General features: G+C 38.5%; 1 protein-coding gene across 6 annotated transcripts; it reads right to left on the reverse strand.

The window, feature by feature from the left end:
• Positions 1–5,892: 5,892 nt before the first annotated feature.
• LOC104608512 (RNA-binding protein-like RNA recognition motif protein) lies at positions 5,893–10,874 on the reverse strand. 6 transcript variants are annotated; one of them, XM_010274535.3, is made up of 6 exons: positions 10,662–10,874; positions 10,438–10,561; positions 7,458–7,545; positions 6,915–6,988; positions 6,705–6,831; positions 5,893–6,619 (listed from the first exon to the last, which is right to left on the reverse strand). In XM_010274535.3, the coding sequence occupies exons 3-6, from the start codon at positions 7,458–7,460 to the stop codon at positions 6,350–6,352; spliced, it is 474 nt and encodes a 157-aa protein (XP_010272837.1). In that variant the 5' UTR covers positions 7,461–7,545; positions 10,438–10,561; positions 10,662–10,874; the 3' UTR covers positions 5,893–6,349. The 6 variants fall into 6 exon arrangements, with proteins under 6 accessions (XP_010272837.1, XP_010272836.1, XP_010272840.1 ...); XM_010274534.3 differs by having other exon boundaries at positions 10,666–10,857; XM_010274538.3 differs by lacking the exon at positions 10,438–10,561 and having other exon boundaries at positions 10,666–10,858.
• Positions 10,875–13,926: the final 3,052 nt, after the last annotated feature.

A 13,926-nucleotide genomic window follows, 5' to 3' on the forward strand; every position in this document is an offset into this window, starting at 1 on the left:
TTCTGTTGAAGAAAGTTGGGGTCACTAGAATGCCCCACTCAAACGTGACCCCAACTTTCTTGAATGGAAAAGGCAAAGATTTGGGACTATTAATGTTTGGGTGGTTGATAAAGAAAAGTAGATGACACTTGAAGGGCATTTATGTCTTTTTCAAATGCCACTTAATGGCTGGTCAACAACTAGTTAACGACATGTACTAGATTGTCACGTTTTAAAAGTCCGAGTACTGAATTGTCGCATTTTAAAGTTCGGGGACCAAAATGGCACTAAGCCCAAAGTACAGGGTACTAATCGAGAATTTTCCCTAAAATAATATAATATAAATAGGTTAAGGTTAAACAACCAAAAAATTATTAATTTAAAAATCCACTAAATTTTCACTTAAAATAAATATTAAAAAAAACTTAGTAAATATTAAAAATGTGTTTCAATTCCACTTAAAAATCAAACTTAATAAATGCTAATAAAAATAAGAAATTTAAATATAAAAATATTAATTTATAGTTTTAATAATATTATCAGATAACTTATGAGTTGAGACCTTTATTATGCATAATGAACTCATTAAAATGATAAAAAATAATAAAAATTTAAAATTCAGAACTTGTTTTATTAATAGTATTTTATTGCAAAAATTACTAAATAATAATGAAAAATACCAGCAATTAATTGAAAAATAAAACTAGCAGAATTAATATTGAGAAAAATCTATAGATCTACTTCCCAAAACACAAGATCATTGAAAAGCAAAACTAGCAGAATTAATCTAACGCTACAACATTATAAATCTAGTTCAAGTGCAAGCAATTTGTTCACTAGAATCAGCTTGCTTTCAAATAAGTTTATGTATTCTATCTTACCTAAAATTTGAAGTTGATTTGTCTGTATATTTATGGTTTACTTTCCATATTTGCACGGTAATATGAAGTTAATAGCATGAAATGCCAAAGGATGTAATAATTGATGATGCACAATCCGGCCGATCTTAGCTGTCAATGATCTTGCCTCTGAACTGAGTGGCAGGGACCTGAAACGGAAGGAGAAGAGAAGCTCCGGGGATTAGAGGAATGAGAGAGTTAGAGAGCAGGGATTACCTCCATTTTTTCATTCTCTCCCCTTGCCTTTGGGGGTTGGAGTCCTTATATAGCGGTGTCCTGTCAAATCAGGCATGACTGCCTCTGTCAAGTCAGGCATAACTGTCTTCGTCTCTCTGCTGCAGTCGTCGCTATTAGAGCTGAGGCGGTGGGCTTAGGCAACTGTTGCAGAGTATGACTCTTCCAGGCAAGGTGCCTCCTGGCGAGAGACGTGGGCAAGTCTCTAGATCTGTTAGGTACGATTGTCAGGTAGGAAATCTTCCTGCGATACGCCAAACTGCTCTTCTGTACCGAGCTACCCTACAAGTGGTGAGCTGCCCGGGGGAGCTATGCCGAGCTGCTTGTGGCGAGCTCTGCCGAGCTGCTTGGCTCCTTGGTGGCGAGCTGCCTAGCTCCTTGGCGAGCTCTTTGGTGAGCTACCGAGCTCCTTGATATCGATGGGCATGTCTTATGGGTTGCCAAGTCGGCTAGGTCGGGTCGTGTGCCAGGCTGATCCAGGTCGGCTAGGTTGGCCAGGTCGGATCATGTGTTGGACTAATCCAGGTCGGCTAGGTCGGCCAGGTCCGATCATGTGCCAGGCTGATCCAGGTCGGCCAGGTCGCGCAGGCCGCACCAGGCAGTGCGTAGGCCGCGTGCAGGCCATGCGCCAGGCAGTGCGCAGGCCACGTGCAGACCGTGCGCCGAGCCGGTGCCCGAGTGGGACACCAACTTGGTAAGTTGTTGCCTAGGTGTCGCCTAGTTGTCACGAGGTGTCACGTGTCACAATTTCACTGGAGGTCCAAATCTGCCCTCATCATAATTCATTAACTTTTTATCACTAATTAGAAGTTTGATAAGACAAAAGTTTGATAGCCCTATTGGTTAATGATTTTTTATTATTTCACAAGCTAGAACTAAGTTATGATTTACAAGATAAACTTTACTAGAAGTTCATCCACATGAATGTTATATAGTTAACTTTGTATGTGTTTGGTTCCATTTATGCTTATTGAGTAAATGCTGCCACATAGGCACCCCATCAACAAAGGCCTTATTAATTGCATCCGTATGTATCGATGTTTGCAAACATCGATTTCTGTGCGCCTCTCTCATTTTAGGAAGCTTCGTTTTGGAATTTCTTGAAACAGGTAGGCATTTATTGGCACTTTACTGATGTGGTGCCTAATGGTACCTATGTGTCATAATGCCCTAGTTAATTGCTTTTCTCAGTTTTATAGTCACACAAGTACAAAACGTCTAATCAATAAATGTAAACGGAACCAAACACCCTCTCTAGATATAGAGGACATGCTGAGAGGGCCCAAGCTTTGATTGACCTGCTTTCACTGATTTGCTTTGATCGAACTACTAGAAGAAGCTCTATTGAAAAGTTTTTTTTGTGCCCGTTTGGGAGGGGTTTCGCATAGTGTCTTCTAGTGTTTTATGAGTCAAAAAATCTCAGAAAGTCATAAATCATGTTTGGTAAAAATTCGGTAATTCTAAAGATGACTTACATGAGTGAAAAAATCAACTTTCTGATAAAACTATCATAAATAGCTTCTTGGAAGCGGTTCAGTCAATGCACCACAGAAGCCCTCCCAAACGGGTTCTTTTGGTTGAATCATATCATATCTAAGCTTTTCATATTTTTCATCAAATATTACTATACTCACCCCATCTTACAAACCAAAAATTGCTGCATTAAAGCCCTCCCAAATGGATACAAGGATTTCAATCTATTCATTGTTTTTTTTTTCTTTGAGTGCTGAAGTGGCTTTTCAGGGGCTTAAATGGAAACAGGTTTTGGAACATGACATATTGGACTTATTCTATGTATGTTGGTTCATCATTGCTAAGTAGATTCCAACCTTTTCCTTCATGCATTTCTTTCGCCTCTCGTCACCTTTTCTTTTCTCAAACCAATTGATCACTTTGGAATTGCACAGGCCACAGGGCTAGCATTTAATAAGTACAAAAACTTGATCTCACAGTTGATGAAATCGGCGGCAAAGAAAATAGGTGAGAAATGAGTTAGGTACTCAACAACCCCATTAGATACATTTTAAACATGATGATTTGACTTCATGCAATCACACCACGTCATCAATTCATCAGTTTTCTTGAATGATTCTTAATTGATATCTCTGACTTCTTCACACATTTTGTAGACTTTTAAAGCTTTGGTTCCTTTAGCTGGACTTTAGAGTTGTAATGGTTACAAGTCTATTGAATTAATCCCATTACAAAAATAAAGGGTTCTCTTTTCTTCACCTTTATCTTTGGAGAAATTTAAGGGTGAAAGTTGAAAAGCAAAGGTTTGAGTGCCGATAGTCAAACTAGATGGCATAATATGCCTTCTATGTGATTACTTGTATTTCTTAATCTAATTTGGAAGTTTGTTACTTAGTTATATCTAAGGGTGGATAGATCCCATTATAACAATTTTTTTTTTTGTTATTAATGAATAGTGGCTAATGTAATATATTAAATAGTAGGGTTCAATTATAGTGCATTCATTAATATTAGTTATAATTGAGTCTAGGTCTCAACTAATTACGTTAAAGTCTACTTACTTGTCATTGGTTTTCAAGTTTAACAAGATAGACTTATCATTATGTACACAGTATAATAGATGTAACATAGATTTTTCAAACACTAATATGTAAAAGAATTTTCTCTTAAAGTAAGTACTTTTTTAAGTATTAATTAGGACTTTTGCCCCTTGCAGAAAATGGGATGTGTCCAAATCATGATTTACAAAGACACTAAGGCTGTGTTTGGTTGCAGTGCAATTTTATTTGCACTAGTACAAATGTATGGGAGTACAAATGAAAAAAAAATGCAAATTCTTGTCTAATTTTGTTTTGGATTTTACTTTATTTTGCTTCATGTCTTAATTTATTCCATTTGTACTGCAATCAAACAAAATAAGTTAAAACTTGAAACAAAAATAAGTGAGAATTCACATTCAAATAATTTGCATTGCCATAGTTTTGCATTAATGCAAATTTATTTGCATGCAACCAAACACAGCCTAAGGGAAATTCTGAGTTCAATCCTGATACAGTTATCAAAATGAGATGCATGACTGTTTGGTTTACATGCTGTGCCTAACCAAATTTTGATGCTGAAAGCTAAAAGCGTTGAACACACTAAGAGCATGGCATGGGGGACATATAATTACAGGAGATGTTTCCAATATGCAGCTGGATGCCATGCTCTCAACATGTTTGCACACTTTTGTGCTTTCGGAAGATTTGGGCTAACATATGGTTCAAACGGAGATGATGGAGCCATGGAAGTAAATAGATGCTTAGTCCTTTTGAGTTGAAGGCAGATGCTTCATTTTGTTATTTTGTTTAGCAAGCAAGCCATGTCGATACCGTGAAGGTAGCAAGTGGAACACTGTTACTTCTATATGATATGAAGTGAATTTGTGACCACACAACCCTCCCTCCCTTGTATTGTTATGCATTTCCCATTGTGACACTGGGTCCCACTAGGCCCCCCGGGGGTGTTAAGTTGACCACAATACCCTTGTTCATTTTCCACTATATTGGGTCCCATGGAAAATTTGGATACCGGAGAGTACCAGTTGCCCAGATAATTGATACCTTCCTGAACGTAGGTAAGTAAGTTACCTATGAACTATACGGTGTTGGTAGGTGCTCTCTCCCTCTAATTACCTCTCTTTACCTGAGTAAGTGTTAGCGTACAAGAATGCTGGAAGCATGCTTGCCCAAATAAGCACTAACTAACGAGGCCTTAAATTTTTTATCAATCAAAACTCAGTTAATGTGTTCAACTGTTCATATAGAGGTAGTGGGTCATTGTATTTACTCAATGCAAGCAAAATGCGTTTGTTTCCTCATTAAATTGTTAGGGTCTCATTTGATTGTAGTGCAATTTCATTTGCATTGATTCAAAAATATGGGAGTGCAAATGATTAGTGTGCATAGTGATTTATCTTTGTTTTAGTTTTTTTCCCTATTTTGCTCATTTGCTTTGATGAATTGAAATAAAACCTAAAACAAAATCTCAAACAAAAGCGAACCAGAATATGCATGCTTCTCATTTGCATTCTCATGCATTTTACTAGAGCAAATGAAATTACACTCCAAACAAAGGGAGGGTAGTAAAAAGAGTTAAAGAGCATGCAAGAGGAGACTCAACTGGTCATATTCGGCACTATTCATTTCCTGGACTTATTATAAGAATTGGAGAAGTGGTCATTCTTAACTCGATCCATGCAAATTTCCAGGTCTCCACCTAGGCTTTGTGTCCAAGCCTAGCCCAGAAAGCTCACAGACCTGGGCTGGGCCTTGGCAGAAACTGAAAATCAGGAGATAAAATGGGTCTACTTAGGTTGGGCATCTCAGTTAACAAGAAGAGAGAAAATGAAAGACAAAGATTAGGGACTGAAGTGAAAGAAATTTGGGAGTTGATTGAAAAGAGGTCAAACTCTCCCTAAGGCTGTTTTTGGTTTGAAAGACAAAGATGCTAACCTCCTGTGTCTTGTCAAAATAGAACACCCGCATAACCACTAAGGGGGGTGTTTGCCAATAATGCGTATGATTTATTTTTTCAATTGTCAAAAATGACTGCATAATGATAATACCAATAAAATCATGAGGCGTTTGGCCAATTTGACACTTTAAGCACGTTGGAAAATACCACCTAAGATTAAGATGGCAGAGTAAAACTGTAAATGCAATTTACAGTTTGTGTTTTAATTAAAAAATAAATGCAATTTTCCCTTTTGACGACAAGTGAGTTAGGCACATTAAGACAGATGATGTTTTTGATACAACATAAGCTGTTAGAACAGTAGAAGCATTTATTTATTTATTTGCCAAGTATTTTCTCCTGCAACTCATGTGCATCCACATTACGGTTGTATATCAAATGTCATAAATAATCGCTTATAAAAAAATGTCATAAATAACCATATTATTGACATATGAACCCAAAAATTGTAGTCCAATGTGCTAGGAGTCCAAATGTTCCTCGTGTAACAAGAACACCAAAAGGTTGTCACCAATTCACCATACAAATTTCATTCTTCCCATTTTTTTCAAGACCATTTCACTTCAAATCCGCCAGCAGAGCAGTTAGTGAAGAAGCAATTTACAAGTTCAGCATCCTTACTGGGATCTCACAAATCCCAGACCATGAAAGTATCTTGTAACGGGTCTTTGGCAAATTTGAAGAAACTCCTGTAACTGCCATTCTGTATCTTTTCCTGTCAGCATTTGATAGACGACTGACCAAGACCACTAAATGAAGCCATCAGCTTGCCTCGGTTTCTTCATGCTAGAGCTCTCTTCTTCCATGGCTTTCAGTTTATTCTTTATTGCAGCTATCTTAGCAGTACGACTCATTTGCCCCAAGGAGCTGCCTGCAATGCTTGATTTGTTTCCCTCACCAACTGCTTTAGGAGGATGTGCTGCTGCTTCTACCAACTGCTTCTCACTAGCAAATCTAACAACCAGAGGGCGCCCACAAGCCAACCTTCCATTCATCTTGTCCTTGGCCAGTTGAGCTTCCTACATGCTCACTTCAATAGAAGAAATAAGGAATTGCCAAAAATTAAAAATAAAAATAAAAAAGCACTCTGTACAGGCAACTTACCTCTCTGGTACTAAACTGGACAAAAGCAAAACCACGCGGTTCCCCACGTTTTGGACCACGAGTGTGCCACAAGAAGTCCTCAGAAACAATTTTCCCAAAAGGAGAAAACATCTTGATCAGCAAAGACCTGGAAGTAAACAATGCTAATTTCAGTCATTCACAGGTATGGATGCCAAACGACAACTGAAATAGCTCAAGTACTAATCTTACTCTGTTATTCTCTGATCAAGGTTACCGATGTATAGCCTATGTTCGCACCTCTGGTCAACAAGGCCATTGGAATCCTGCATTCAGATATTTACAAGAATTCAAGCCATTGTTGGAGTCCAATAAACATTGGCTATAAGAGAAAAAAAATTAAGAGAGTTCCATTTTATAGTTCATGGGACTGTATTAGAATGTCAAGGCACAAGTCACTTGAGAGTTTGTATGCTTCAATAGACTATTAGAAGCAACCGGGACATTGTAAGTTAGTTTGTGATCTAAAGAGGCTAAAGAAATCAGCAACTCCAACACTGCTATCCACATTAAATTCCCAAAAGGCAAAACAAAAGCCAGATTAATGCATTTTTGTCTCTCTTTCCTCCGATAAGAGGAAAAGGAAAGAAGTCAAGCATGAATGAAGAATGCAAAAATGAATGTCATACCATGTTTCTTCATCGGGAGAAAATATCTTTTGGAAGTACATTAAAGAAAAGGAAAACAAAAAAAGAAATATTACTGACAAAATAAATCATAAAGAATGAACCTGACCATATTGCCAATGCAAATCTGTTGTGACTAATATGAATTTGTGCCCATAAACAAAAAAGGTCCTGCAACTCAAAGCAGCAGCATTGGCCTGCACATACATGTAAACAATTTAAAATTTAAAAATGGTTACCAATCTAAGACCACACACAACTAGACTATGACCGGTTCTTTATCTTTTATTTTTTATTTTTTATTTTTTGAAGCCAGTTCTTTATCTACTACCATGTAAACAAACAAAAGCTGATATGAGAATAGGAACATGTGTTCTTTTCTTTTTTAGGTTGGGGTGGATGGGGAGATAGATGAACCAAAAGAGAATTAGCCCAATATAGAAGAACCATAATATAACAAAGACCTTTCAACCCTGCTTCTGGCCAAGCTAACCACCAAAGAATACACTAAATTTGAAATCCATCTAAGCAAGTTGTTCATTCTAGAGGGCAGTGGTCAATGCTCTAGATTCTCTGATGTGATAGCAGAAGAACGGGGTGCCTACTGAACCATCAAGCATCCAACAAATAATATTTAACCAGTTAATAGTCTACCTCAATCTTTAAATCTCTAGAGGACAACAATTCGAGACTCTAGCTTCTATGACATGACACTGCAAAACCAGGGCATACTGCATTATCAAGGGTCCAGCCAACAAATAATTAACCACCTGAATTTCCCTCCATCTCCACTCTTTTGCTTTCTATTATCTACTAATTATTTCTATAATTTTCTTTTGTCAGCAAAAAAAATATAGTACTGCACTGAAGTATAAAAGCATAAAGAAGCCTAAAGCCATCAAAACTCATCACAAAAGACAACTTCATGCTATTAAATGCCCAAATTGATCCACTGTACAACGATACACAAAATGTATGTCCTCAACTGGGCAAAGGAATGGCCACAAAGAAGCTTAGTCTCAAGACTCCCCAAGCCATGATGCCCAGATACAGATATTGACAAACACATTATAAGAAATAAGGTTACAACTCTTCATTTCCTAAAATCTGGGACATGGATATGGGTAAGACTAAGAGTATAACACACTTATATCACACTTTGAAGGGCCATTTCTCAAGACTTAAACTTCTAACATATACACCTCTTTTTTTGTAGTATGATTTGTGAAACATATAATTTTATATATTATATATTTTAAAATTGTTAATGCTATATACTATATGTGGAAGTGGTCATGCAGTGCCTATGTTGTGTTGGGTATATATCAGGTCTAACATTGGTATGCTACTCCCCAACCCCAAAGTAAAAAGGAAAAGATAATGAAAGAAAGGAACTCTCATCTGCCAAAGTTGCTGTCTAAAGAATTGGCTGATCTACGATCCAAATGGAACTTAGATTTGACACTTCTCTAATCTGGAGGCATAACCTTTAAGGACTGCTGCTAGTTAGAACCATGTACCTCATCCTTCCAATGGTGGACCGTTGATAAATTTCTCTTAATATCTTATAGAAGAGTTGATACACACATAAAGAAAGGAAACATGAATACAAGGGGGATCAGTTTTTTTCTGTTTTTTTTTTTTTTTTTTTGGGGGGGGGGGGGTGTATCAAGCAAGGAAGGTGAATGCAATGAATAATCCTTTGATTCAATCCTGGTCACTAGTGAGGATTCATCAACTTCCCCCCAAAATTCTACTGGTATAATTCATATTTTGCATTTTTTATTTTTTATCAATACAAAAAATGGTGATAACCGAGGTCACAAGGTGTCTGCATCAAATGACACAGATGCTTGAGTTCATCAATTCTGTCAAATATAATGGCATCTCATTCTAACAGGGGAGATTTAAGTCCTGTCAGAAACCAGAGGGGAGGTGTATGCATTTATGAGAAACCTCGGGGGAGGTGTAAGTATTTTGTCCAAAGCAGAACTAGTAGGTTAAACAATCATGAGAACAGCTACAAAATTTGGGAGAAGTGTTTATCTATGTTAAGTTGTTAACCGATTTTAGATATACATATACAAGTCTGAGGTTATCTATATCTTAGATCTAATCTAAGGAACCACATTACATTAAATTACAACAAATAACCTTGCCCATTTTATTGTAGACCTCAATATCTGGGCAGTTAACTGTCATATTTGAGCTGAAGCTCCCTGATGGATCAAAGGGGTATGGAACTCTGCAATAGTGGTAGGCCTCTTGCATACTTCAATATAATTTCCCCAGGCCTGGGTTCTTACTCATACTTTTTGCATGATGTGCTACAGGGTGCTTATGTAACAACTACAGAGTAAGCAAATCATCTTATAAATGAAAATTATATTTACCAGAGAAATAAAAGAACAATTAAGAGAACAAGAATACTAATTCAACCAGATCCAGTCAAACAACTATCTCATAAACAAATTCTGAGACCATACATATTACTAATTTTCCTTTTTCCCAAGCTGGAGAATGAAGGTAATTTTGCTTAACTGGACAGACAACCTCATACACCAACATAGAAGACTATTCATTTAGGATACTGACTCAATTGTGACTAGAGGGTATGCTCTTGCAGTACTGTGGTTTATCCTCGTAGAAGTGCTTTGGGATGATTTACCTAGTGCTTAAGAGTAGCCAGACTCTTTGTTTGCATTAGGAATTGTGGGCTCACACCTTGATGGATGAATTCCAAGAAGACTACAAAAGATGACCATAAGATTTATATTTAAGTTCCATATACTTCTCTCTACCAATCGAAGGCAAGAAAGTGGTTTAAAATCAAAGGAACACAGAGATAGAGATATATCTTGAAAACCAAACCAAGAAGTTAAACTGGATTCAACCGGTACCAACTCTCTTTGCGCGTTAGTGGAGAGAGAAAACGCACCAAAACCTTTAAGGCTAAATGGTTGGTTTTATTGGGGCCGACGCATTTTAGGGTCTGATACCTGGTCCTTTTTAAAAACTTTTATGCAGAGTACATAGCTTCAGAAGGAAATCATAAAGAAGAACAATAAGAAACTTTTTATCTTTCTTACATGACTATAATCGAGATTATAGGCGACAGACAAATTGGAGCCTGGAGCCTTTGGACGTCCTGCCGTTCAATTTCTAAATAGCCACGTGAAGAACAGGCGATGTGAATCTCTCTCTCTTGTAGCCCTACCAGTTAGTCGAACGCCAAGTCGCAGAGATTAAGGACTTAGGGTTTTGCTATGAACAAGAGAAACAAATAATTTGCAAGAAAAAACAAAGAACATACCTACCTCTTCGATCTCTATCTTGCCTTTTCTTCTCCCATTCTTCTAAACCGGCAGTGAGTGGCGGTGGTGGGTGGCGATGGGTTGAAGAGAAAAGGCCACCTCTCAGAAGGAAGGGGATTTGCCGATTGCGATATCCATCAGACTGGGCCAGAGCTTGAAACGGTTGAGGCCCTCCGTCCAGAACCTGGGCTTGGAATTGAGGCCTCTTACATAAATTGCCAAGCTTCAAGTGTAATAGGCCCAAACAATTTCTTATTTCCAACGAGTAGTCTGTCTTGAGACTTAGAAACCTGAAGTCCATAACAAAGAGCAATGCACATAAAAATGGGAAAAAAAATAAATGATAATAAGCAATGAATTCATGCAATTGTTGGTTTTCTTTCAATCTACAGACAAAGAGATGGAACCCATGAATTAATGCAACTTTAGGGTTTGTACGTAGTAATTTTAGATAATACTAATAATTTTAATATGTTTATTATATAAATAATAAAAGTATGATGTATTAGTGTATTTAGATTTTACATTTTATTCTTATTGTTATTAAAATTACTTCTTATCTATCATATTTATTTTTATTTAATATAATAAATATATGATATTAGAGATGTGTACAAATCTTATAGACAATTTTTTGTGTTTTCTATATTTTTTATTTCTATCTATTATTTGAGTTTTTATTATATAATTATGACACCATGTGCTAGCCTATTTGACTTGAAGAAAAAGCAATCTCATTTTTGGGTAACTTTAAAATTTTTTATTCCATCTACATAATTGATTCTAAAATTAATTATTGTTTATCACACTTATTTTTATTTGATATGATAAAGTTTATAATATCATAGATATCTCAAAATTTCTATAATTTTTATGTATTTTTGTAACTTTTTTATGTTTCTATATATATATATATTATTAATTATGACATCGTTGGTTAACTCACTTACCCAAACGATTGGAACATTATGGTTCAAGTCAAGTAGATTGGGCTGAATTTAATCTTAGCCCAAGCCCAACCCTATGCATTGGTAGGACTATTAAAGGGCCAAGTTTGACAAGGCAAACCTAAACCAATTGGGTCGGTTCTAGTTCTAGGAACCAGACTGATGGATCAGTTATGGGTCTTGATATATTGCCCCAATTATTATCGGTTAGGAACCGGTTCCACACAGTCCTAAACTGCTTCAGATTCGACTCGAGCTATATACATAAATTAATATATATATATATATATATATATAATATTTTTAGTAGGTTTATTATAAACGAGTCCATTGGATTAGATCCGATTGTCTTGAGAACCAATCAGTTCGGTTCTAGGTCTAAAAATTATAGACCTTATCAGGTTTGGTTTGGTTCTCGGTCCTTAGTATTTCATGTCGGGTTGGTTTCAATTCTAACTATACCTACCTAACCCAGACCCGACCCATTGACAACCCTATGCATTAGACCTAAGGCTCCATACCAAAGTAAAGCCTAATTTGTTCAACTTAGGCCCTCCAACTTGCATTAAAAGTTGATGTACTTAGGTTAGTCTTTGACTTAGGTTTATTAATTAACCCCATGACAAAATTTGACATAAAATGTATGTGTATAATTATATATACATGCATGTATGCAAATACACTCTATATATGTATTTATGATTCTATGTATATAATCAAGCTTGATTTTAACTACCTAAGGGATAGGCTTGGGCCCAACCCAAAAAACAAAAAAAAGCCCAAACTTTTTGATGGAGGGTGATTTGGCCCGACCTCACAGCACGGGTACACGTGAGCATGACCTTGCTCAAACAGTGACTCAGCGTGACAGCACAACAGATGCAACCACAACTCGGAGGGAAGGTCCCACCGAGTTCAACTCGACGACTGGGCGGATAAACTACTCGCCGGAAGCCGCCTTACCCGCACCTCCTTCTCGGGGTTAAGGCACTTCGGGGTACCCTGACCTCTCTTGATGACCAAGCTCCTCCCAATGGACCTCGGGCCATTCCTAGACAGGAACGCACCGATCCATCTCTGGCCACCCCGAGGTATAGACACCTCGAGTCATCCAGCTCGGCATAACTTGCTACAAGCAACTTGTCGCTCAAGGGACAGCCCGGCGTAAGGTAATTCGTGGAAGGGTGGTTCAGTATACCACAGGAAGGCTTCTTGCTCGACCATCGTACCTGACAAATCTGGGACAGCCGCCATGTCCCCTGTCAGCTAGTGTCGTGCCTGCCACCTCTAGAAGGTGTCGTGTACCTGACAAGCATGTACACTGCAGTGACGATCCCGCGCGCGCCACCTCAGCCCTGTCTGTAACGGCTGCGGCAGGTTGACAGTGGCGGTTGTACCCGCCCTATTAGAGGCCAGTGGGCCTGATGCAACGAAGTTTTGTTATAAGGAGCCTATTATCAGAGAACAGGGGTATCTTGAAATCTCTTGCACTACCTCACTCTTAGCTCTTATCTTCTCTTTTGCTTCTTGCTCAGAATACTGACGTAATCGTTGGAGCGTTCCCGCCGGGCGAACTCCCCCGGGGATTCTTCTTCTTCCTCATCTCAGGTACCTCTCAGGAGCCACGCAAGTGCCAGCTAGGAGTGACCGGATTGCGCACCATCAATTGGCGTCGTTTATGGGAAACGCTTCGAAAAGCCTTTCTCTAAACTTTCGCATCTCTTTACTCTTCAAAAAACTCAACATTCATGGCTTCCTCTAGCAACATCGGACGAAGCACGAAGATGGATAACTCTAGGGAACAGCCCCAGCTTCCTAATGTCTGCATCGGACAGTTTACCGTCCCCCTCTCAACTGACGGGATCCCCAGTTTGAACGTGCCTCTTACAGGGGCACCAGTCGTTGCTCTGCTCCCTACTACCGTCGGAGCAACCTTCACCGAACCCTCGGTCGTGCCCCCGGCGACCAGCCCGAACCAATTGGAAGACTTGATGCAGCGCATGCAAGCCATGCAAGCCCAAATGTAGCAGTTCCAACAGTTTCAACTCTATCAGCAACATATGCTACACCAGGTCTCCTAATATCAGTATCAGCAACAATTTCCCTAGCTGTCTCAACCTTAGATTCAGCAATCATAGCTCCCTCCTTGGCACCCAGCCTCACAGCGAGCAAAGTCTCGCCGTCAGGAGGAGCACCTTTCTTGCCAAGGAGAGGCCCCCCAGAACCCTCTAAGGAGCTAGGCCTCTTCCCGCGGCAGACAAGAAAGACCAGCCACTCCGGCCTCGCCACGGGCAGTTAGGTTGGAAGGGCTTCAGCT

This window comes from Nelumbo nucifera, chromosome 5, assembly GCF_055504915.1.
Source record: "Nelumbo nucifera cultivar China Antique chromosome 5, China Antique-T2T, whole genome shotgun sequence".
Lineage (NCBI taxonomy): Eukaryota > Viridiplantae > Streptophyta > Magnoliopsida > Proteales > Nelumbonaceae > Nelumbo > Nelumbo nucifera.